The 26,317-nt window shown below is 37.7% G+C and overlaps 1 protein-coding gene across 11 annotated transcripts in view; it reads right to left on the reverse strand.

Annotated features, from left to right (window-relative positions):
- The window catches only part of GPC5 (glypican 5), a 593,323-nt gene extending 573,872 nt beyond the window's left edge, over positions 1-19,451 (reverse strand). For 5 of the 11 annotated variants that reach the window (XM_064712801.1, XM_064712831.1, XM_064712812.1 and 2 more), the window contains exons 1-2: positions 19,199-19,448; positions 11,105-11,266 (exon numbers count right to left, since the gene is read on the reverse strand). In XM_064712801.1, coding sequence (XP_064568871.1) covers positions 11,105-11,266; positions 19,199-19,364 — 328 coding nt within the window. In that variant the 5' untranslated portion in view covers positions 19,365-19,448. Of the gene's footprint in view, positions 1-11,104; positions 11,267-19,198 lie in introns of all 11 variants that reach the window. The other 6 variants (XM_064712838.1, XM_064712824.1, XM_064712816.1 and 3 more) reach the window with 5 other exon arrangements.
- Positions 19,452-26,317: the final 6,866 nt, after the last annotated feature.

Consider the following 26,317-nt stretch of genomic DNA (forward strand, 5'->3'; position numbering starts at 1 on the left):
GCAATGCTGGTCTCATACTGTATGAGGTTTTACATTTTCAGGTGTGACAAGTTAAAAGCTATCACTTGTTCTGAATTCTCAGCATGAACAGTGAGAAGAATGCCAAGGCTGGACTTCTTTCAGTGTCACAGAAGTTACTTCCATGTAAATGAGCCAAGTTAGGGCACTGCTCCTTCTACTGCAGCTGCAGCTTCTAGCTGTACTGTTTTCACTGAAATTTAAAGCTACATAATGCAGAGGAGTTACAGTCTCCTAAATAAAACCCAAACTTTTTTTCTTTAGGTTACATGAGGAGAGTAGTGTCCTCATTTGAGAAGCAGAAAAGAGACTTTCTGGATTCTCTGCAAAAAGCAATTGATGAATTCTTAATATTGCCTTTGATTTTCACCTTCCTTTCTGATACTTACCATCATTTTAGCTTGTGATCTTCTCAAGAAAGCACTGTTGTCTTTAGTTATGCACTAGGCAGGTAAGGGAACTGTAAAGCTCTAAAGAAATTAAGAAATTAAAAACACAAACCTACTTTTCCCTTTTCTTTCTGCTTAATGTCCTAATTTTATACTGCTCTTATTATTTCTCTAAAGATTGGCTTTTAGGGGTTTATTAATCTCAGATTTTTTTACTTGGTTTCTTTAATCCACTACTGTGATAAGTGCACAGACATAAGCTAATGCTCAGTTTTTTCTGAAGATCTTTAATTGACATAGATATTTTAAATTATTTTTGTCACTAGGATAAATACTCTTGATTGGTTTTATAAGAGGTGTTGATTTTTAAGAAATTATGCAAAAAGGTTGCACCTTTGTTCATCTTACCAAATCCTTTTGACAGTAAGTTTCTGTTCCGGTTGCATTAGGAACCATAGCAACTGCAGGGAGGGAAGCTGAGTATCAAAGAACTATTTCAGTTAGTAAAGCAAGTCTGTAGTTAGAAGAGAGACCAAACCTACGATCATGATTTTTTTTTCAACCTGTTACCTGGTCTGTTCTGCATCTTAACTCAAAAACTGGGATCTTCCTCAAAAGCAGCAATTTTTTAAATCTTCTTTCCCTAGGCTCTAGTGACTCTTCTGTAGCAGTGACATTGTCTAGGGCTACAATATAACTTAGCCCCTTGCTTTCAGAATATACATACATACAGTTCATGTAAGTAAAAAAGAGTAATCATTGGAGTTACTTGACTCCATTTCAAACAGACATATTTGATCTCATTTCCTTTGAACATGATGGGACTAAATTCCCCTACCTCACATGCAGACACTGCATTGTCGACTTCTACATTCTGCATCTTTTGTCCAGTATAGAGTAATTTGCTTTTCTCAAGGTTTTGCAGGGTATCTTCTGTGGGACCAGCACCTTGCTGTAGTGTTTGGCCAGGAGGACAGAAAGGATACCCTAAGACAGCTAAAACAGCACTAGAGAGATGCCTGTGTGCAGCTGAATCAAGCCCTGAATCTCATCCCAATGACCTACTGTTAACACCTTTGCCTCTGGGAGGGTCACACTGAACTATGCCATTAAACCTTTTTGTTCTTAGGCAGTTACCTTTTCTTCTCTTCATGGTGCCCTCCTAACTTCTCACTATTTCATCTTCCATGTTCTGGGCTAGTTTGCACCACAGTAACAGCACTGAAAGAGGAAGCAAAATCAAATTTCTTTAAACCAAAGGGGTCATTAATCTGCCTCACAGTAAGGACTAAGCGCAGTGAGTGGAGAAAGAGCTATCTTGAAATCCTAAATTATTGTAAGTACTCAAAAAACATTGTCTTTGAAAGAAAACAGCAGGTTTATGATCCCCAGGTGTAAAAACAAGGGGGGAAAAGCCAGCTTAAAAAACCATTAAATATAAAATGGAATTATTAAATGAAGACCTACATCTTTCCCATGGGAGCAATCACTACAAAATTTCCTTAAATATTAGCTTCTACCTAATAACACAATAAAGAAAAAGACTTTGCATAAAACAAATTACAGATTTTAATCCTCTACTCTGAAGGAAATCCTTAAATTAGATGGCTATCTCAATTTACCTTCAAAACAACAAGAGTAAGTTATGAAGAATCAAGTCTCTCGTGGGACTGATGAAAATTGAATTTGCAGTTTCCTGTACTATGCTGACAATCATTTACAATAAAACCGGAATGAGAAAGGGAAATTGTCTGTGGGACCACTGAGCCAGGTAATAGCTTCAGTATAACATGGTCACACAGCCAAAATCAAATTAAAATGGACACAGAATTTTAATATGGTTGAACTAAGTCTGACTTTGCTTATAGGATTCTGGCTTGCAGCTTTTAGGTAACAGATCCAGAGTGAAAAAAATTACTAATTGGTGATAATCAGGCATTCTATGTTACCAGCAATTTGTTCAAAATAACATGATATTAAAATTGTGTTAGGGAAAACAAAGAAAATTCTCTTGTAAACTATTTTAGTTTATTTTGTTATGACATAACACAAACACAAAGGAAAGCCATTTTATAACTTCAAATTTCTAGTCCTTCTCTGTACATCTCTAAATCTTGTAAATTATAACTACATTATCCCATCTTAAATAACTCAAAAGACCTCATAGGCACAACATAAAGAAAAAGGAATACTTCAAATATTTAATTATTTTCAGATGCCTAACAATAAATAAATATAGTTATATATCCATAATGTGTTTTACACAAGTATGGAACAAAGATTGGTATACTTCAGGTTAAAAATAACATATATACTTGATTTCAAAGAAATCTTCTCAGCAAGTCTGGCCCTGCAGAACATCTTTGCCTAAGTTCATTTCCACAAGCAGCCAGCCCATGGCTATCACAGTGGTAGCAGTGGAGGGAAATGTCCACTGGAATTTAAATACATATCTCTTTGTTCTTAAGAGAAGTTAGTTAATTGTCTCCCAATCAGCAAATAATTCCTTTTTTTAAAAAAAAAGTCTGTTGACCTTACAGGATTCACTGAAAAAGGCAATAAAATAGATGAGATCTGGACAATGGAAGTATATCCACCCCTCATCTCCTACATATCTTGAAAAACACTTGTTCTAAAGTGATTCAGGCCTTAGAATGCAGACTATATTTATAAATTACACAAATAATTTAAAATACTCACTGGAGCAGTGAGTGGCACACTTGCCACTTGCCTTGCTTTGTGGCACACAAGTACCCTAATCACCAAACTACTACAGGGCTAATTTTTCACTTTGCTTCTATCACAGTGAATATTAAGTAGATACAAAGACAGCTGGAATAGAAAAGAGTTACACACTGCAAAATAAATAACCCAGAAAATAGCCAACTCTCCTCAGTAAATTCTGCTGCATTTTCAGACACTACTGAAAACCCCTAGATAAATGGCTACTGTGCGAGTACTGAATGGCTATGAAGCTGATCTACAGCAGATCTGTAGCATGCTCTATTTTGACCTGCAATGAATATACATTTCAAATGCACTGAAATAGTGAATACAAAATGTTTTCGTCCAGAACTCGAGGATCAGCAGATTTCTATCATGGCACTCCTCCAGTCTGCACAGACCTAAGTTCAGGCCTTTAATACAAGATGAAATTTGTGGCTTTATTAAAAATGGGCATTACTTGTATCAATAACCCTTTTAAGAATCAAAGTACAGCTACTTACACCTGCTCATGATGTGTTTTATATTAGTAAGTTTGTTTCATTACCACTGTAAAAATCACTGTCACCTACTTTGTTACACGACACACATAAATTTCTGCTTAATTCAAGAAGAACAGAAAGAAAAGTAGATATTCACTTCTTATTTTGCATGTAAGCAAATTGCCACAAGATAAGCAAAAGAATGAAGAACAGATTTTACACTATGCTTACAGAATCTTCTTGCACATTTCTACCTCTCTAGCAGGAGGGAAGCAGTAAGCCAACTTTCATTTACATCAGGACAACAGCAATCACCTCCAAGCAGCTGATAGGCTGCAAACTCAAGTGTGAGCTTACTGCTCAATAACCTGCTTTTGTTCCCAAACTTTACTCACAGCCTGCACTGTCAGATAGGGTGGCTGTAAGGTTTCAGAGGGTAGGGAACTTCTGAGGGCTCTTCCTTTGATGTGCAGAATAGGCTCACTGGGGCGCAGCTTCAGACACACCTCAGCGTAGGTATCTAAAAGGTGAAATTTAGCCAAGTGTCCAAACTGTCATTACAGTCAATGGTGACACTGGACTCAGTGGTGACACTCAGCTCAACTGTCTAACTTTAGGTTTCCAGTGATATTTGGCAAGTCCTGGGGTCTTCAGTGACAACCTTTAGTTTTTGTCTCCACAGAAGCAAAATTCTCCTACCAGGTTTATGTGTACAGTACAGTCCTTTTAATTCTCTCTCTACTATACTTCATCTACTTCAAGTACTGGCATAACTTTTTTACAGGATAAGTTCGTGCCTGGTTTTCTGAATTTTGTAATAATGTATTTTAATGCTTGATTAATTCCAATTTGATGCAATTCTACCCTTCCTCACTTTTCCTTTTTGCTGTTTTGACACAATCGTTTTCTAATTTAAAAAATCACTTAAAATACAATCAGATTTATCCACTCTAGATGTAAACATACCTATCTTTAAAATTCCCTGTCACACCAGATAACATTAGGTTTACGTCTGTTGGGAAACCAAACTGGTTTTACCTCTCACAAAGCCTTTGAAATGCAGTACATGACTCCACTTCTAAGCAGAAGTGGAGTCCATCTTGGTTCACCAAGATGGAAATTGTAAACTAAAAAAGGTTAAAAATAAGACTGTCTGTACTGCAAAAAATGCACAATTCTTTGCATTTCCCATGTAAAATATGTAGTTCATAATAGCATATCTGCTGAAGTGACAGTGTACAGATCTATTAGTTCTATACACAATAGTTACACTGTAGAACTAATAACGAAAAAAATCCATCATGTATCAAGTTATGAACAAATTTGTGTTCTTTTAATACTGACATATAATATTCTAAATTTAAACCCATTCTGCAAGAGTCTTTATGACTGAAGCAATCCATCACATTATGTTATAGTAAGGAACTGTGTAATCTTCTTGGAGAGAGATTAATGAACAAACCCTTTTTGGTAGAGCATAACATCCACAGATTAATCTTAAAACTAGTTAAAACGTTTAAATCACTTAGCTTTTCTTTGTAAATCACATTTTAAACCTGTCCTAAGGCCAAGAAAAGTCTGTTGAGCAGTCCAGTCTAACCCCTGGCCTGCAAGCAGAATTAATCATATTTACAACATAATTCTTAGCAACTGTTTTCTTGTCCAGCTTGTTTCTAAGATGTAGAATTCCCAAAATTGTTAACCATTGGAAAATATTTGCTAATATTGAGCCTGTATTTGCTGCAGTACGACACCCCTGAGGCTTTATCTACTATGAAGGAGTACAGATAAGCACTTTCTTATGTGTAGTTTTTTCTATGTAGGTTTCAGAGCATATTTTTTCTCTCCTCTTTCCAACTGATCCATGTCTTTCTAGTACACTACCCAAAACTGAACAATGTTCTCCAGTTTACCTACGCAAAACAGAAGATTCAATTCACAGATCTCTGCTGTCTCTGTTGAAGAATCTTAAAATAGTTGCCTGCCTGACAACAGCGTGAAACTGCTGACTTTTGTCTTTCATTATTGATGATCTATCATTATTCACAGAACCTCTCCTACAGAACAAATTCATTGCAAGAAATCTCCCATACTATTATGTCTTCCACTGTTCCTCCCCAGCTAAATGGAGCACGTTGCATTTGTTCCTACCGAACAACAATTTTTTTGCACTTTGTCTCCATTGCATCAGGACTATTTTGAGTTCTGTCTTTCAACAAGACTTGACTTAGTAACTTTTTGGGTATTTACTTTTTCTTAACAGAGAATAAAAACACTAAGTGCAAACTTCCATGCAAACTTTATTTGAAAATCTTTGAAATCTAAAAGGCTGCAGGCAATTCTACCTTTGAAATAATATTAAACATTCATTCAAAACCATCAATTTTATACTACCTTCTCTGCTGGAGTTCAGTCTTTCAAACTCCTGCCTTTTGTCAGCTATTAGCTTCCCAAAGTTCTCGGAATAAGCAGAAAGCAGGCATCCATGAAAATACAAATTTTCTATGGCCACTGCTCCCAAGGGAATGATGCTTTAAATCTGTACTTCACTTCCTTTTTCAAATGCATAAGAACTACATAAAGCATAAAATAAATCTAAATTAGCATATGTGTGTACTGATCACGGTGTTACAGAAACATAAACCAAAATAGTAGTTTGCTGGGTACTAAACAAAAATATGAAATAAAATCTTAGTACTCACCGAGTATGAGACTGAACAGTGCACTGACATCAGCTTAATTGTAACTCAGACACTACTGTAACTAGAAGAAATAATTGATGGTAAATGAACAGGCTGAGACTAGAATACAGGAGCACAAGCGCACACTTGAAAAGAACAATTTAAGAAAAGATTGATGTGGTGAAAACTGTTACAGAAGCCCATTAAATCCCTGTGCATTTATAGATACATACTTATACTCCAGGAGTGCCTACAGGCACAGCCCACATATAGGCGAGAAGATAAGAATGAGATAGAGTAGAACCAAACTTCTTTGGAATGATAAAAGACTTACTTGCAATACAGAAATAAAACTCAGGATTAATAATGAAATTTTAGGTATTAATCTAAATCTCTACATTTCTGCACTTATAGCAGTCCTTTAGTGCTCTGTTTTATGTATTACAGACATACTGGGTCCAAATCTAAGTTATATTAGCATAATGTTTATCCTGTTTCTTTATTATAAAGGACTCAAAATACCATATGAATAGATGGTTCCTGAAGAATAAAGGCTGTATAACAGCTTTGTTCCTTAGACCAATCCGGGGGTACAATGATTCTTCTCTGCTATTAAAATTCCCTACTTTTTCAGTCCAGAGGGAAGCATGATCATAGCTGTGGGGAAGGGCTGCAGAGCAATCGAGAAAGAGGAACGTAACTCTGGTGAACCACAGGTATTTTTGAGACTCTCATCCCTCAATATAACAGAGTGACAAATGGAATCTCTCAACCTGTCCACATTTTTGTCTTTTAATAAAATCCCTAAACTTCATTTAATTAAAAGAAGTGGGATTCACCAGTATTAAGATTTAGGCTTATTTATATCACACTTAAAATATAAAGGATTATGGAAATGTGAAAGAAGAAAATGTTAGAACATCAAAGCAGTTTGTATTGCAAATGATCTGACAGGCAACATATCATTTGAAACCATAAGAGATATAGAAGCTCTAGCTGGAAGTCTTCTGATCTTCAAATCATTCTTCAGAAAATTTCACAAGTGGAAAGCAATTGAATTAGTGCCAGGGCACGTTTAGTTTCACAAAGATGAACAGAAATTCCATTATTTCTTATAGATTACCAGAAAAGCAGCTCAGAAGATTTCAACCCATTTTCCAGTTCACACAATTTACTTTAGCTACTGACTAAAACTTTTTCCTATTTAAATGTAATAATTGTACTGTGATCTCAAACAATATGATGCAACAATTTTACTTCATTTAATTATGCTCTAAGATAAAGTGGAAATTGATCTACGGTGTATCAATAATTTCATAGAAAAGCATGAAACTGCATCAAGAAAGCCTGATTCAATAGACTTCAGGACTTACATGGCAAAGGCATTAAATTTTTCCTACACAGTAGGAAGAGTCAGGTAATGCTCTATTGAAGAGTGCAGTTTATTACCTACTGCATACAGAGACACATTTGCCAAGTCCTCTGTTTCAGTGACAGGCAGCCTCATTCAGAAATGATTGATGCTTCCATATTTATGAAAACTATGCCACACTACTAGAGGTGCCAAATATAGTAGCACAAAGAAAAGTCCATTTGCTTTAAGACTCCACAACTAAATTCTTATCTCTAAACTTCCCTTTCAACCAGACAAGCTGTTATCTTGTTCTATGTCATACATGGCCACTTTTAAAAGGGTTATGAGCTCTCTTGTGGAAAAATAGTGAAGCGACACAAGATCTGCTATTCTGTTGCACAGCACTCCCTCCTACTGTAGTTCACCAGATTCTTAAATGCCTATTCAATTCCTCTCCAAATTTCAGAAATTGTAGGGATTTCTTTTTTTCTCTACACAAAAGCCAGCACTGCAACGTGACTACACTGTAACCCTGGTGGCACTTGTTAATCTTTTGAGTACAGGTATAGACAAAGGTCAGTGTGAACTTTGAGTAGCATCTAAGAACTGTACAAAATGAGTGTGTACATATTGAGATATGTCTATGTCATGCAAATGTAAGGTTTAAAAAGGATTTGGGTTTATGGTTACCAGAATGGAGATGTTATAGCAATCCCTGTACAGCAGCAACAATCTATTCCTCAAATATTAAGATAAGAAATACTAAAAATCAGAAATGTGCAATAATGTTATCCTATCAAAAGTATTGTCTTGAAACAAAATTATCATACAGCTTAAGTTCTCTAATCACCTTTCTCAAGGGAAAAATGATATATTGCTCTCCATAATGTATCTCCCACTTACTGGATTAATATCTTATTTAACTTCATTGCCACCCATCCTTCTGTTCCCTTACCATTCCTCAAAGTTATTAAAAAATAAATAGAAGATGCACGACGAAAAAGAAAACACACATTCTGAAACACCCCGAAACATAAGGAAAAAACTATCAGTACTCAGTAGTACCCAGTACACAAGTGGTGCAATTTGCACCACGTAGCTTGACATGTCCTAAGAGGCATGGAATTTTTGAATCGTTTGAAAATTGCCAATAGTTACTGTCAGGCGGCAGCACTTATCACAATACAGAACCACAGAATTTTCACAAACATTAGAAGGTGACAAAGATATGTCGATATATACGGATTAATTTACTCTTACATAAAGACACATGCACACATGTGACAAGTTAATAGACAGATAGACAGACAGTGCCTCATTTCACCAAGACAGTCACCATAAAGTCCCTGGTAGTTAGACACCCTGGAGATTCAGGATCTCTAGACTGTATTTAATGCTGAATAGAAACACACCTCTGAGGACCTCCAGAGTCAGACAGTTCACTTATTTTAACTGCTTACTACTCTCTACTGAATATATAAGAAATTGAGAAAAAATTAGCTATTTGTTCTGTTGGGATCTGTCCACCCCTTTAAAGCCAACCTCAACATACTTTGAGAAGAGGCAGGTGACAGCAGTGACAAAATCCATGACATCTGCTCCATTCTCTACACACCCCAACAATCCCCTTCAAGCTTTCTGTGGGACTCCTGAGATGTCTGTCCAATTGCCAAAGTAGCAGAAGAGATAATTACATTCCTATCTGCCCAGCCCAGCCTTGTCTAAATGTAAAAGGCATGCCTAAACATTTGGTGGTGAGATAGGCTATACTCATACTGTAATTCAGATTGAAAGGACCTTAAAGAAGTGTCCAGCCCAAAGTCCTCCTCAAAGCAGGGTCAAAACTGAATTCAAATCAGATAGAACGTCTTACTATGTACCTAGAATTCCAAGCTGAAAAAACAACAGCAGCATCTTACTATTGTTTCTGAATCAGAAATCATTTAGCTTCAATTTTAGTTAGCAATGGTTGAAATTCTTCAAACATTAGCAGTATATTCAATAGCATGCTTTTTCACAAAGGATTACTTCAAAGTTAAAGTTTTAAATCCAAATAATACTAGAATCCATGCAACATTCTCTGTTATACTTCTTTACATAAAAAGAAAGACAAAACTACTATAGACTAAAGCATGTACTTCAAAAATATGTGAAGTGTATAAGATATATAAAATAGATTTCACTTTTAAGTATATGCTTTGAAAAGTATTTTTTAAATGCAAATGATGGACTAAAGACAGCAGACCAAATTTAAAATATTATAATATGTACCAAACTCTAGGCTAACTCTTACGGTAGCAAGAAAAAGATAATACACAGAATTTGAAAGGAAGAACGAAGGCAGAAAAGATATGGAAAGATTTCTCTGTACATTATATCAATGATTCCCTGACTGTTACACCTTTTGACAGCTGTGTTAGGCAGCTAAATGGCAAAAGTCCCAAAAGGTGGAGAGCAACTCGCAACTCCAGCTTGTTTTTAGCATTAGACAGCCAAAAAAAAAAAAAAAAAAAAAAGAAAAAAAAAAAAAAAAGAGGAGGCTTTAGGACTCCAAAGTCAGCTTTGCATTTTCGGACCCCCTTCTGCTAATTATTTCAGCATCAGAGGTTAAAAACAAAAGAATTGCCAGAAGGACAACTTCCCGAGCCTGTATGAAGTTACCATGTTATCATTTCCAATGAAGCGCCATAAAGGTTAGTAAGTACATACTAACAGATGAATGACAAGACTTTAGGGCTTTGTCCTCAATACATATAAACTCTGTATCTCCTTCCATCAAATACAACCTCATATCTCTATTTTCACATCTTCTCAGCTCCTTAACCAATTTCTGCATTAACTTCTGGCTAATTAAATCAAAAAGAAACTAACAGCATACGAAGCAAAAAGGAAACCCCACCACCAGTCCAAATAACTATTACTTATCAGGTAACCTCTTGTCATTCATTAAAATAACTATGGTTCAACATGCAATTATTTTTTCAATCATATTTAGAAACTCAAGATTCTGAAAAACTAGATCTGAAAAATGAATCTCAAAATCAAACTACCAAAGAATGTCTACTAGAAAAAGACAAAGAATATAGTGGGTGGAAACAGTGGTATCAAAAAAAAAGCTCTCTTTTGTAGCACTCCAGACATTAATAAACTTGGGCATTTTAGTATGCCCCAAGTTAAGTTAAAAAGAATGTGAAGTTACAGGTTTACAATTAAATTCAAAGCATCTTACAAGAATGTTTTCTTACTTTTTATCAAATATAATTTTTAAAAGCCACAAATTCCAAAAGCAATGCAGTTTCTAATCACATGCATGATTTAGTACTACTTATTTGAAAGCACAGAAGCATAGGGAGAAGCTAAAAATTAACAGATAACTTTTATTACGTCATAAATAATCAAAGATGAAAATCAATAAAAGTATGAACAAGTTTGGAAACAAAAAGCAGAAAGTTTTACCTTGAAAAGCAGCTGCGTTATGAGATATTAAAAATTTTAATGTAGCACTTGATGCTTGAAGCACTTGCTGTATATCTTGCTTTGCGGCAATCTGATACCTTTCTTCCATTTTTTTTGTACAGCATGTTGAATTTTTAGAAGTACAAACCTGGAGATCAACACCTAAGGAAAAGGCAGTTCCACTGATTAATATAAAACAAAAGTATGCAAAACACAAATACCAAAGAGATTTTTTTTTTTTTTTACATGGGTATTGACACACAGAAGAAATATTCAAAGCTTTAAACCATTTGGTCTTGTTCAACAGAAGGGAATACTGATTAAAATTCTGTGGGAAGAGTACACTCATTACAGTTAATTAAAGTCACATAATATAATTTCCCTGACAATGTAATCTTGTTCCAGCTGTGAATATTGCTAACTAATGCTGGTCAAGTATATTGAATATGCATTGTACATCACGATACAGGTGGCAGATGTCCCACTCCCGGAAACACTCAAGAACTGCTTAGATGGGGCTCTGGGCAACCTGATCTAGTTGAAGATGTCTCTGCTCATTGCAGACTAGATGACCTTTAGAGGTCCCTTCCAACACAAACAATTCTGTGATTCTATGATCCTCTAGAATACTGAAATGCTGGAGCAGCTCATGGCTGCCACTCCTGTCCTTCTGTAAATCTTGGACTAGAAAAAGCTAACTACTTCCAAACATTACAAACACTCCAGTGGAGAGCCGATTCCTGACAGATGCACAATGAACATGCTTATATTAACTTCTATATGGAGCCGTCCTAACTTCCAGTCTAATCTCCCTAACTGTGTCTTTCTCTAATGCCAAACATTCCCATGAATCCCTGACACCAACTCCCTACTTCCCTAACAGGCTGGGAGACACTTCTACAAAGGAGGATTTTTTTTTTAATTTTGGGCACACTGAAATCCCAGAGGGAAAACTCAACACTTTTATAACTTTACAACTGGAGCATAATCAAGCATAAAAAGCATTATTCACCTTCCTTGTTATCATATGGTATTCAAAATCTTTTTCTAATACTGTATCTAAGCAATGCTTTCTAATACAAAGAACAAATACATCATGACAGAACAAATATGAGAATTTAAATTATATTAATAAAAAACTTTACAGTTCAATGCAAATTTTGTTCTCAAATACATTGTTATTGCACTGACAGATATGACAAGATTTTGTGGAAACATAGTGAGAAAATTATTTTCATCTGCATGACCTTTAAATTTCTCCATTTTCATTATTAACAAATAATATACAGGGTAACTGCTCACATGCAGTTCCCTGTGTACACAGGCACAGACATTAATAATATTTGTCTAACATTAAAATGAAATAACTTAAAATTAGGTTTATTACCCAAACCCTTCTTAGTATTTTAAACAATTGTTAGGCACTGCTTAGCTTTCAAACCTTTGACACTTGTAAAGCAGAAGTATAGATATCTAGATATACTTGTAAAGCAGAAGATATAGGTATCACTGCTACAGAAATTAATTTGAAACTTTATCTAGGCTGTATGGACTTGAGTATAGCTTCAAGAAGACACACTTTCAGCCAAATCCTAAAATAATAATGTATATTTGTATATGGTTTCAGATGAAAGGTCAGTATTATTTTATTGCCTTGATTTTATCAAAAGTATTTTTAAAGCAGCATCTTTTGAACATGGATCTCATTCCCAATCCTAAGTGAATTTTGTTTTATAGTTTTAAGACTGTTAATCATGTACATATGAAGTACATTTTATTGATCTACTTTTGTTCTAGCTCATTAAACACAGCTGCTTTCACTGGCCATGCAAAAGTAACCAAATACAACATACAAAGAACCCAACTGACTAAAAATTGAATTGTTGCTCAAAACCACAGAGCGGTTTACCAGTTGTTTTTTAAGAGATCTACAGAACAAGGAACAGCTTAGAGATAATGTTTCAGAAGATACATAAGCCAGACCATGAAACAGGTCCTTCCATTTCAGTACAAGCAGTAGTAAAAAACCCACACAATTATTTTCTGAGTTTTCACATCTAAAAAACTTCCATCTTCCACAAAAACTGTTTTATCAATAACCAATTTTGAAATAAAGGGAGAAAACACTTTCTACTCCAAAAGGGCATATTGGCTCTTTTCAGTACCAAATTCTGTTGACTCTACACTGTGATCCACTTTGAAACAGGATCACAAGACAACTGGAAGTGAAATACCTTAGCCTGTAATAAAAATATATTGAAGTAAACAGTTATGGTACAAGAAAGCTTTTAGAACTGAAAATAATCGGAGTCTAGGAAAGACAGTTTGGGAAGAAAAACTTAATTGTTCTGAGCTGCAGGTTTATCTGTCTGGAACTGATTTCAAGCTTTTAATCATGGTCTCAGCTGTACAAATCTGTATTTTCAGTACCTTGCGATAAACAAATGCTGACAGGATGAGGCCATCAACTGCCAGGAAGAACAAATGCCAGATCTGTGGTAAATTTCTGCCTGTCTATTTAGACTTCCAAGAGATCACATCCAGGGTCTGAAAAATCCCAAAACATTAGAATTGTCATGACAAACAGTCTTTCAAAAGCCAGCACTGAAATGCCATATGGCTTGGATGCAATTGTCAAATCAGTGGTTTATTTCAAAATGGATCTGGAGCCTGTATCAGACCTAAGTCCTTCTCATGCTTATCCTTTAATATTTATTAACTTATTTTTGTTACAAGCACCACTCCAGATTTAGCACTACTTGCTATCACTACGATTGTTGTAAAGTACTTCATCTTGGCTCAGTAAAAGAGATGGGGATCAGCCTCAAGCACCCGGCCCTGACTATCACTGTTGAACCATCATCTCACTTTTTTCTGTGGCTCTCTTCAGCAGGAGTCAGTATTTCTCTCACCTGCACTTCAAGAGATGGTGAATTCTATACACTGCTTTCAAAGGGCACTCCAGACAACACTGTAGTACAAGTTTGGCTCCTTCCTTATACACTCCAAGCTCATCTTCCTGCCTACTAAGCATCACTCCAGTAAGGTGAAACCATCCCTTTATACACCCACGCTACAGTTCACAGAACAAAACATGTCATCCTGTCCAAAAGCCCTCCTATTTTCAGACTGCTTGAATGCCACAGCGAGTTGGCATTACAAAAGTCCATTCCTTCTACAGGACACCAGCCAGCCTTAAACAGTGTAGACATAACCCTGGTCTGCTCCACTCGGTGTGAGAGCCAGGAGGCACTCCTTGAGCTGCACCACCTTTCAGGCCAATCCAGCCAGGTCAATACTACCGAGCACTGGTGACTTCATGGAGAAGCTGAAAGATAGGACACTGAGACAGGGGAACTGCTACAGAGCTGAGTCCACTTTTTTGCTGATTTTAATCTCAAAATATTGTCAAATTTCTTTTCACAGTGATCATTTTGTGGATCCAGAGGTGAAATGTTCACACACACACAAAATTATGTTGTTGGCAACAGTCCTTACAAAAACAGATGTGATATAATGAACATCAGTAACTGATTTGACAGAGCAATTCACTTTCTGTCTCTGACTAAATCATAATCCAGAGCTCTAAATGTCTGTTAAACAAATACAGTAATTAGAAGTGTCTCTGCCTCCATACAACAAAAGCCAAAAAATTTAATTTGACTTGAGGTAGAACCAAAATCCAAATTACTGGAATGTAAATTATACTAGAAACCCAAATTAAAATTCAAATATGATCTTGGAATTGCATTAAAGTAACCTGCTGGATTTTAAACTGACTTCTATTGTTACTTTAAGGGGAATTAGCAAGAATATTTTAACTTGAATTAACAACAGTACCACAGAACAACTTTTTCTGACATTATCTCATCTTTCCAGCATGGTTTTTCTCATTTATTCAACTTCATATTCATAATGGTTCTCTACCAAAAAGCCTTTGCAGTAAAATTTTAAATAATCACAGTCTTCACTCTCTTTTATGTTTCTTGTTCTCATAATTGCACACATGATCTCCCAGTGTTTGCTGAAAAGAAGCCTAGATTGATCCCTGAAAAAAATAAACCAACTCAAAACCAAAAAAGCAAACAAACAGAAACCGACCAAAATCAAACTGCTGAGAAAAAATATCTCCAGCACTTTTTCCTCCCCACTTCATTAGGAATTGTTTGATTCTACAGTGACAGTAAATGTAATATTTTTCAATAAGCCACAAAATTCAGCTTTTTGGTGCAAAGAGAAGCCTGATTTTTTTTTCCCTGACATGCCTACAGGAGGCTTTCAGTTAGGAAGGCAAGAGTGGAATGTTCACCAGCCATCCTACTCTGCTGTTGCTAAAATCGGACCATAGAATGGTCTGGGTTGGAAGGCCCTTACAGAATATCTAGTTTCAACCCTCCACCATGGGCAGGGACATATTTCATTAGACAAGGTTTTTCAAAGCCCTATCATGCCTGGCCTTGACCACTTCCAGGGATTGGGGATACACAACTTCTCTGTTCTAGGTATTCTGAGAGAAAGAAACCAAAAAATAAATATTATTTGCAACCAAGATAACAAGAAGAGCTCAGAGCTCTTTTAATCTGTCTGGGAAAAAAAGAGCTGCTGAAATTAGCTAAAAGCTCTAGATTTACTAGCATATAGGGAAAAAGAGTGGAAATCTTCAAGAAATCTTGAGTTACAATACCAGAAAGGATATACAATATCTTGAACATAGGAAATACAAATATGCTAAAAAGTATTTTGCAGACAATTTCTTTTTTTTTTAATAATCCAAGTCATATTGGATTACAATATGACATATTGTAATCCAATATCCATACATATCACAAAAACAAAATAAAAAACTCCAGACCTAACCTTTGAGTACTTTTTATATTGATTTAATTCTTCATACAGCAAAAAAGTGTCTTTCAGGATTTTTAATTACTGAGGTTATTCTGTACAGTCCCTTCAAAAATGTCCTTGTAGCACAGAACCAGACAGGAAAAAACCAAAGTATTTTTGCAACTAACACTTGAAATTAGCATGAAGGCAATTAATGTTCCAATATAGCATGTGATGGGGCTGAGCATAAGTTTGTATTACAGTTCCCAAAACACATGTACAAAAGACCAAGAACAGTTAGTCAAATGTCTTGATTGCAAGGGGTAGCAATAAGTATCTTGAGAGTGGTAAAAAATATATATATATCTTGATTATTAGTTGCCATTTTCAACACTATATCCTGTCCTATGTGGATGATAACATGAACTCAAATTTGTAGTTTCCATATCCTTCAAGATCACTTTTATGTACATATACATGTCATTTCTGCATAGGATGACAGAGGTATTTTTTTTCTCCCTTAAGGATACCCAACCTCTACACAGCTGCAAAACTAATTATATAAAATAATGTATAGGTTTTTGAGTTAACATATACTCAAAATACAATGACAATTCAAAACACATGACAATCTCCAGGACTAGAATTTACATTATTTACTGATATAAGGCTGCTGGTTTTATTCCTACTGAGAAGAGAAAAGAATGGGAATGGTACAGCCTTTTTTTATACATGCAACGAAAACAAGGCAAATATAAACCCTGTAATTTTATTGACTTCTATTGCATACAAAACCATATGTCAACCAGCATTCCTGCTGTTCTTCAGCTGGTGATCATGCCCTACCCCAAAGACTCAGCTTAAGACATTTAAATGAAAGTGTTCTTAAGTTATGTCTACGGCACCACTAAAATAAAGACAGAGAGGCAATGCAGTAGAGGCATTTGTGCAGCTCACTCTGAAGACAACACCAACACTTGATAATGGCGTAGCTCCAAGATGCCACAAGCTGCACTGGCTGTCCATGGTGGCTGTGCCCACAAGGAGCACCTGAGACGCCAAAGGTATCCCACCCACTGCACACTGCACTTCTAGAAAGATGTAAGCTTCCACTACCAGAAAGATGTAAGTTTCCCAGAGTTACTGCATCTGTCAGCACCACTGGGAACATTATGGAAACCCTAAGATAATTAAAATGCTGCTAGATGCCCACATTTCAGCACTAAAATTAAACCTTGCAAAGGCAGCTTGGACACCTATTTTCGTAAGGGGACACCTACAAGAAATGTGTGTGTTGTATGGGCACATGTGTGCATCTTACACACAAACACATTTCTTAGTGTCATCAGAAAAGGTTTTAAAGTATTTTTACATCTTGCTTCAAAAGAAGGCTTAATATAGAAGATCAGGAGCAAAAACTGACATTTCACATTACGCTTTGAGCCTACTAATACCTTTAATCACACCTAAACCTTCTAAAATACTCATTTAATCCCCATTTTCTTGTCATTGCACTTCTGGACAGACTTTCCTGTTTGCAATTATTTGTTTCATGATAGCTGAACAGAGTTCTTAGAACAAGAACTCTGGCACCCACAGCAATGTAATTCCTTCAAAGAGTGAAAGGCTGCTGACCATACAGCTGTACCACACCTCCTGCTGCTCACTGTTTGCAAGGGCAGCAGCAGAGAAAGGAATTCTTTTAGATTCGTACAATTCAAACATGGTTTTTACTATGAACAGGAAATGCAGAAAAGTCAAACTCAAAAGAAGAAAGGGAGTGGTGGTATAAAAAATATGATAGAGGAAAGGAGGAAATCAGAGAAGCAGACCAGAAGAAACCTATATAAAGCACTATAGATCTTTTCTCTTGAGTCAACATTATTTCCTCCCTACCCCTGGTACACAAACAAAGTATAGTAATCAAAATAAACAATAACAGAGAAAGCATAAAATTTACACTAGGCTATGGAATGAGAAGAACATAGATAAAGTGATACCATATCATTCATACTGAGATTATTCACATAAATAGCACAGAAAAACTAAATCGCCGACAGGAGTGTAACTCAGATTTCACTTTCCAGACATCTCCATTCGAACAGTACTTGTCTCATCAGGCTTTCCAACTGAAGTGTTTATTTTCTTTTTATCAAAGACAATTATAAAATCTTTAGGTTAGGACAATGCAAGAAGACATGCATGTTGATAAATGTACTGTTAATAAATATAGTACTCCAATTTATAAACTACACAATGCAATATTGACTGTGTCAAGCATTATCTGTCACATTTAAAGCTAGAGTTATTAGAAGTTCTATTTTGGAGGGATTCCTTTAAAATAAACTTAGTATGCCTTATCTCAACTTGCAGAGTTAATAAAAACCACACAAATTATCTTAAAAAACCCAATGAGGTTAGTTATTGATATTTTAAAGTGAGGGGGACATTAACTCAGCCTTTGTTGCATTCTCTGTCTAAAAAGCACTGATTCACATTTACTAGTTAACCTGTCAGCCAAACATGAACACACCTTAAAGATGTGCAAAAAAAAGTTGGTTTTACATCCTATACCGCTGATCACTAAAATACTTGCATTTTAATCCTCTGAGTTCAACTGAGGTTTTCACAAACCTGGAACCAAAACCTCAAACGTAAAACCATACACCCTGTGTACGTGCTTTGCAATGTCATTCAGCATCTACTTTAAAAAAAAAATTAACTGCTGATACAAACGCTAGATATACTCAAATTGCCATGAAGACTCTACTTTCCCGGGAATTTTATTCCATTACGTTCCAGTGACAGGCAGATATCCGTACGGAAAACGCGCAGCCCGAGTACCGGCCGCGGTGTCAGCCACTGTCACTGCACAGCAGAGCGGCTCCGGCAGCCCCAGCGCGGTTCGGCGGCTGTCCGCAGCCCCCAGGGCTCGCACCGCCGGACGGTGCCTGCCCACGGCCGCCTGCAAGCAGGATGACCCCAGCTGAAGCCGGCTCGCTCTGCTCTGCGCGGTACGGAGGGGAAGTGGGTGGGCACAGGGGGGTTTTAGGCAGGTGTCGGGGTACCCCACTGCCCACAGCCCGGGAAGAGCGTTTTCTCTCTTTAAGGGGCCAGCCGCGATGTCGCTGTGAATCGGGGGACCCGATGTGCCCGCGGTGCCCAGCCCGGCCACCAGCACCACCCACCCATCGCAGCCAGCGGCACCGGATTCAAACGCGGCGGCCGCGCCGTTCCCGGTGCCTCCTGCCCCATCCAGCTCTGTCTTACCTGCCCGCGGGAACTCTGGGACGCCGCCGAGCGGGCCGAGCCGCCGCAGCTGGAAAACTTTCCGGACCGCCTCGCAGCTCGGCGGCGGCTCCGCACCCTGCGAGGCGGCGGCCAGGAGCAGGACGGCGACGGTCAGGACGCCGAGGCAGAGGCTCTTGGCCCCCATGGCCCGCGACCGCCGCCAGCTGCTGCAGGGACGCGGCCGAGGCGCCCCGAGAGCCGCCGCGGGGGAGGCGCCGCCCGCCGCCCCGCCGGGACCCTCCCCCGGCCCGGCCCGGCCTCCGCCCGAGGAGGGGCCCCACGCCCAGGGCGGCAGCGGGAGGGCGCTGCCCGGCGCCCGTGTCGGGGCCGGGGCCGGGAGGAGACATCCCCGCCCTACCACGGACACCCGGGGTGTGGGGAGTGCGGGCTGCGGAGGGGAAAACGAAAGGCAAAGGAAGCGCTGGCATGGTAGGAGAGCAATTTCCACACAAAAACACGAAAAAAAAAAAACTTACAGCGCTTTGGGGAACTCCTAGCAACAAGTTTAACACTGTCAGTAAGGTACGCCGTTCAGTTTGGCTTGAAATGCCAAGCTTTTGTTTTTCTGACAAAAGTTTCCAAGCATTCGGCAGTCTTCAGGGCATCTTCGGAAGTTTCAGTTTCCTGAGGCAAACGTGACACGGGACCAATTTACAAACTCCTGTCCTGTCTACAAGCTGTTAGAGCAGCCAAAGAAGCATCTGGGAGGCATCAGGTTATCTTTAAGAACAGCTTCCTTAATGCCAAAATCAAGAATTTTCTCCACGCACAAATTTTAAATGTCACATCTTACCCCTGACAGCCAGAAATTTTTCTTAAGTGTGCTTCGAAGCTGCAAGTGGTCATTCTGCACTGTAAAACATAAGGCTTTCAATTTAAAAGAAATCTTTAATCCGTGTCAGCAATTTCAACACAAGACTGCAAAGCCAGTTCTAAGTGTGGATTATTCCACACTTTCATTTAAATACAGTTAACAAACCGAAACATAAGTTATTAAAATTTGCACAAGAGATCTACCACTACTGAGCAAAGCAATAAAACAATGTCATTATCCAGTCTACTGAATGGCAGCTCATAAGAAGGGGACAGGACTAGTATTTCTCAATCATCCGTACTCCTGGGCTTGGCAACTTCCTTCTGTCAGCAAGCTCCAATGCAGATTATATGAAATGTCCTTTAACAGAATTTGTTGTGCTTTTCTTATACATTGATGTATAAAGAGTGTACACAGATGACAGGTTACAATCTTCTTGATAAAGCACACTACAGCAAAAGCCACCTTAGGCCCCCATGAAAAAAGGGGGGAGGGAGGGAAGAAAACAGTGAGTCCTAGTGCAAATAAAAATATTTGGTTTAGATTAAAGTAAATAAATAAAAAATAAATTGCAACGTCTTGTATGGAAGCTAGTATTAGGCAGTGAACCCCTTGTCATTCAGTTAAATAGTCTTTTTCAAGATACTGAAAAATACCACTGGGGAAAACAACCTGAACATGAGAGCCAGAGAACATAGGATCTTATTCAGCAATTTGAAGATGGTAGAGCAAATTCTGGAAATGTTGAAATGCCATCCTCAACATCTAATGCAAGATGTGCAGCACACACAGTAAACTTATGAAAATAAAGTACTAGTATTCAGGGAAAAATTCTTGCAAGTTAAGAAAAACATGAAAGTATTCCTACTTACAGATTTCTCCTTTACCCCACAACCACATGGAAGTTTGCCTACAGCAACAGATGATGTTGGGAAATCTCTAGAACTCCTTTGCTTCAAATGGAACCAGTCCTTTCTCATGTCCTCCACTAATAGCAATTCAGAGAAACCTATATCCTCCAACTCTACAGTTTAAGGGAAAAGGAAAGTGTTTGGTAAGAAATTGAATGTACATGTTTTAACTAGATCTTACCATATGAGAAAGATTCTAGTTTTGTCCAAAAGGTGAGGTGGGTTTTTGTTTGTTGACGGATTTTGAGAGTTGGCTCTTCGATTTTTATTTTCTGTTAATAGCTTTAGCATAGGGAGTGTGAAGGAAATAATTAATTTTTGCTCCATTAAAAGATTGAATTTAATTTCAAGTTTTATGCTTCAAAGCTTCCCTGATTTTAGTCTTAAAATGTGTATTTTAGCTAACAAGTTTCAAGAATTAATGATTCTGGGATATACTAGACTGAATTTTATTTGCTAGTGCTGTTTAGCTAGTAATGAGCAGGCTCCTGTCTCTTGCCATGGGGCTCACTTTTGTGACTGTATTTTGAATCTACTGCATTTTAGTGGGCACATTTTGCCTTTGCTTACTGTATTTTGCTTTATGACCTTACTGTATTTTGCCTGGGAATTCTTTGATTAACAGCCACTCAGATGTAGCTCCAAGGGATGGCAGGTGGCCAGAGTGTGGTGGCTGCTGTTCCTGTCCTGCTGTACTGTACAGGCTGGAACTTCAGTCTGAACTTGAGTTGAATGGTCTGTGACCTGTGAGTGAATCCACAATGGAGAAGAGATCCACCCCATGGAGAAGGTGGATGCCTGAAGGAGGATGTGGCCCTGTGAGATGCCTGTGATGGAGCAGGTTTGCAGAAAAAAGGAATTCCTCTCTTTTTAACATGAGAATATATACACATATATATGAAATTTAAGAGAGAACATTAGCATTGTGTAGAGACTTGTGTTTTGTTGGCCAAAGCCTGAACATACACACCTGATAGCTCCTCATGGATATCTAGCTGTTAGCACAAGATGACTTAAAAGAATACCCCTTCTACAAATTCTCTTTTTGTCTCATTTCCTTAATCACAAACAATACCATTCTATTACCTGAAACACTGGCACAAGGCCAGAGGAGGATCTTCAATTTATCTTTCTAAATCACAGGAAGCTAAAATGAAGCTTTCTATTATTTTTGAAACACAGCTAAGTTTCCTCCTCATCTACACAAATGACATTCTCCTTTGGACTGTCATCTTGTAACAACTGAAAACACTTTATATGGCTGTGCCACCTTTCCTGTTTTCATCTCTTCTGAGAGCTACTACAAAAATAACCCTTTCCAACTTGTTGCTTAGACCATGTTTGCTTTTCTCATATTCCTTATTGTGTCAAACACAAACTGCTTGGCTTCAGTTACATTTCCTTTTAAGTGGTCCCCTCTCAGGATGCAAAGGGGAGTTTCTACTTCCCAAGGACTACAGCACCTGTCTCCATTTTCTGAAATGATATATTTTCATGCTATTTATTCTTATGTATCTGAAAGTAGTTCAAACATCTATTAAGCTGCCTCATAGTAAAATGATTTGAAGAGTGATTTAGAAGAATAAGTGTTTTGACTATTATTTCTATACACATCATAGTAAAGGAAGGAAATCAATCTTTATTGATTAAGGAGACAGACTAGTGTCTGTGTTGACTGCAATGTTCACATAATCTCCCAGTGTCAAATTCTATTTCTGATTTAATATATGCTCTCTGGATACCATCCTTTTGATTTTTATATAGCTTTGAACAGAGGGGGGATCCTAGGACTGAAACAGAACTTCTTGAAGTTACAGCAACAGCATGGGGAGAAATAACAACAAAACAAAAAACACACAACAAATCACCAACTTTTTTCTTCAGTTAAACAGAGGTATTATAATGATTCTATAGATAGTAAGGAAAAGGAAAAAAAAAACATAACCAAAAAGATAAACAAAAACAAAAAACCCCACCCCAAACAATAACCTTATTTTAGGTTGGGATACTAAAGGTGGTGAACTAGAACTAAAAGCTACACAGCATTTGTATTCATAACAACGCCACACTTACCAATGATACCATAAACTTAGTGAGGTCTGTAAAACTTCACACACAACTCTTAAGTTTAATTAATCTAATGATTCATTAAAAGTAGAGCTGAAAGAGTTTATACTAGTCTTGCAAAATTGTAATGTGATTTTGAGATAAATTCTCAAAAATGTTGGTTGGGGTTGGGATATTTTGATTTTTTTAAAGAAGGGAAAAATATTAATTTTAACTGAAAATCTTTTTGAACCCTGAATGAGAAAACTGTATTATTGTTTCATGCTTGCAATGACAAAGAGCTGTCAGCTGAGGGACGCATGAGAGAGAACACTGGGGAAACAGATGCAGACCACAGAGGAGTATATTACAAACACAGTAAAGTTTGGAAGGGACTTTTAAAAGCCCTCTAGTCCAATTCCCCTGTGACGAGCAGGGACATCTTCAACAATGACAGACCACCAGCATCGCTCCTCCCGGCCCCAAGCACGGAGCAGATGCTGTTCTTCCATTAACTTCAGCTGAGGCTTCCCCCGCGCATTGCGGTGCCAGCATCCCTTCTGTCCCAGCTCCCGGCCTCTCCCCACTCTGTACACGCCCTTCATCTTCCCGGTGAGGTCAGCCAGCCGCTGGCACCCAGGAGAAGCCGCTGGCAGGCAGAGCCGAGGAAGGGCTGTGCCTGCTGCTGCCGCTGCCCCGCTCCCGCAGGCGCACCCTTGGCTCGGGACACGGGGTGGGGGAAAGGTCTTCTCCCGGCCATCCACTTCCACAGCCCCGGCCCGAGCTCTGCAGGACCGGCTTCCCACTTCCATTGACAAGGAAAAGGGTGCAGAAGTTCAGACCTGGGATCCTGCCTACACAGGCACAGCTTCCGTTCTTCACAGTAATTCCAAATTCCAGTACTCACTTCAGAGTACTGTACCCAGAAGGTAATTGCACATCTATTTTCATAACGGTCTTATTCATTTAATAATTTATACTTCAAACATAGCTCAGCAGTCAGCCATTTACTCTCAAAAGTACTTCTTCTTACGGCTAGGTACACTGTTTCCATGGAGACTTCCTTAGATATTCTGGGGTGAACACTCTTAATCTCTTATTTTCTTTTCATTTAAAAAATCAGGACAGACCTAGGCACTCCTGAAAGGCAGTAAAGGTTTAAGTTTCCATTAGTAACAACTCCCATGCATCTATTTTTAGATTACTAGGAGCTACACACTGCCAGTGTTGAACAGGTGACCTACCTCACCATTAGGTCCCCCCGAATTGACACACTAAGGTAAAGAATTCGAAGGAAGTCTCAAATTTAGACCAAAACACAGTAACTCTGTTACACCTGATGTAACTAAGTATCAAAGAAAATTAATGCAGTCACCTTCATTTTCTTTAATACCATTCACACATTCAAGATTCAAGTGACTAGCTGTCTCTGTCCGCTTGACACAGATCCAAACTTTCCCACCTCCCAAGTGAACATGCAAGACACTAATGTATTTTTTTAAAGTGGCAAGGCTATGCAATCAATCTCTGATATTAGCTTAACATGCACTGTAGCAGTTGTAGCAGCTGTCTGGGGAAAACCAGAACACCAGTCTACCAAGTGGGATATGCTTGTTACACATGACCAAGAATTTAATCTAAAAATGCTAGCACTGATTTTTTCCTGCATTATAAATACACAAAATACAGCCACAGCTTTCTATTCCAAGGCTGTTAAACGTCCTACCAAACCACATCATGAGCTCTTTTTATGGATCAGTCTATATTTATCAGGACACAACTTCCATCAGCACAAAAACTTTATTAACTTGATAATGAAATTCACAATGCAAAGTCAATTGTAATCATGTCAATTACAGCAATTACATAATGATGTTAATGGCTATATGCCTAACGCATATAGTTATTTGTTAATAGGTACTTCTCTGCTCTGATAGGTATGAGATATCCAAAATGGCTCAGTTGCAGCAAAAATCTTCAAGTGGAAATAATGTGAATACCAAAGCCATCCACCACACAAAGTTTCATGAACACTGTTATCCCTGAACTACTTGTGAAGCATACTTCAAGTTCATTTCTCATTTTGTATGAAACAGCAAAATGCAACCAGTACCTGGAAAAAGTAAGGCCAAGGTCCTCATCAAAGAAAAAATAAAAAATAGTGTGCTTAAGGAGATACCTAGCATAAATTTTCCTACAACATCTTACTGCCACACAGAAGACAATTTTTTTTCTTAAAGACATAAATCCTTTCACAAGCTGAAACCAAACTGATTCCCACTAATGAGCTGACTAGCCCTGGATGAGGGGCTCAGATTGGTGTGTTTTCCCCATTTTCTCAACAGCATTAACATATACATTTCATGGGAGCTATATATTACATGTGAGTAACTTTGGAGTCCACTGTAGGAAAAAGAATTAATCGGTGCAGCATGGAAATACTTTGAGATGTTAGTCTGCTGTTGTCCACTGGCTGTTCTGGAGTACTGTGTAGATAATACAAGTATGTAAGTTCAATCTTTGTATTACCTGGTTTCAATTAAATTTATCAACAATAAACATTAATAGAAATATTATTAAAAACATTAAAAAGTGATCACAGAACATACTTGAAAAGAATGTTATAGGCTTAGAAGAAAAGCTAAGGGAGTTCTCCAGTAAATATTGTATCTCTAACAATATTCCAGCCTTGACTTCAAGTGCAGCTCTTAGATGACTTGAATATGAAGAATTTTGAATAGAAAAAAATTTAATTTAAAAAGAAAAGTAGAAGTGAGGGTAGGTATTGAACTGATACCTTTTTTTTCTTCACCTTGCTAGTATATGTTATTTGATGAAATATTGCTAGGATAGTATAATGCTATATGGCAATCAAAATGGACATAAAAATTCTGATCAGCAGGGCTAATTTTTGTTCATCTCCTCCAGAAACAGAAGGAAATAAAAATGAAGGGTCTTAAGTTTGCACATTATAAAAAGTCCTCAAATCCTTTCCCCCATTTTTTCAGCCCCAAAAAGAATTTCTTTAGCACTTAACATTCAACTGTACAGAAAGAAAATGCTACATCCAGACTACACTTGCATGCAACTTCAGGTCACTATATGATTTCATTCACTGTGTCTTCTCAAACTGCTCTTTCCCTCACAGTGGTTTGGAGAGCCATGCTGTACCTGGAAGGCTGCATTCCCTCTGATTGTCCTGCAGTGCTGTTTCTACCATCAACTACAGAATTTTCAAGAACTAAACATGGTAATAACAATCCAGATGAAAAACAAGGCAGAATAACACAATACCTACACTAGTTCAGGATGGCATAATACAGATAT

This window comes from Zonotrichia leucophrys, chromosome 1, assembly GCF_028769735.1.
Source record: "Zonotrichia leucophrys gambelii isolate GWCS_2022_RI chromosome 1, RI_Zleu_2.0, whole genome shotgun sequence".
In the NCBI taxonomy this organism is placed as follows: domain Eukaryota; kingdom Metazoa; phylum Chordata; class Aves; order Passeriformes; family Passerellidae; genus Zonotrichia; species Zonotrichia leucophrys.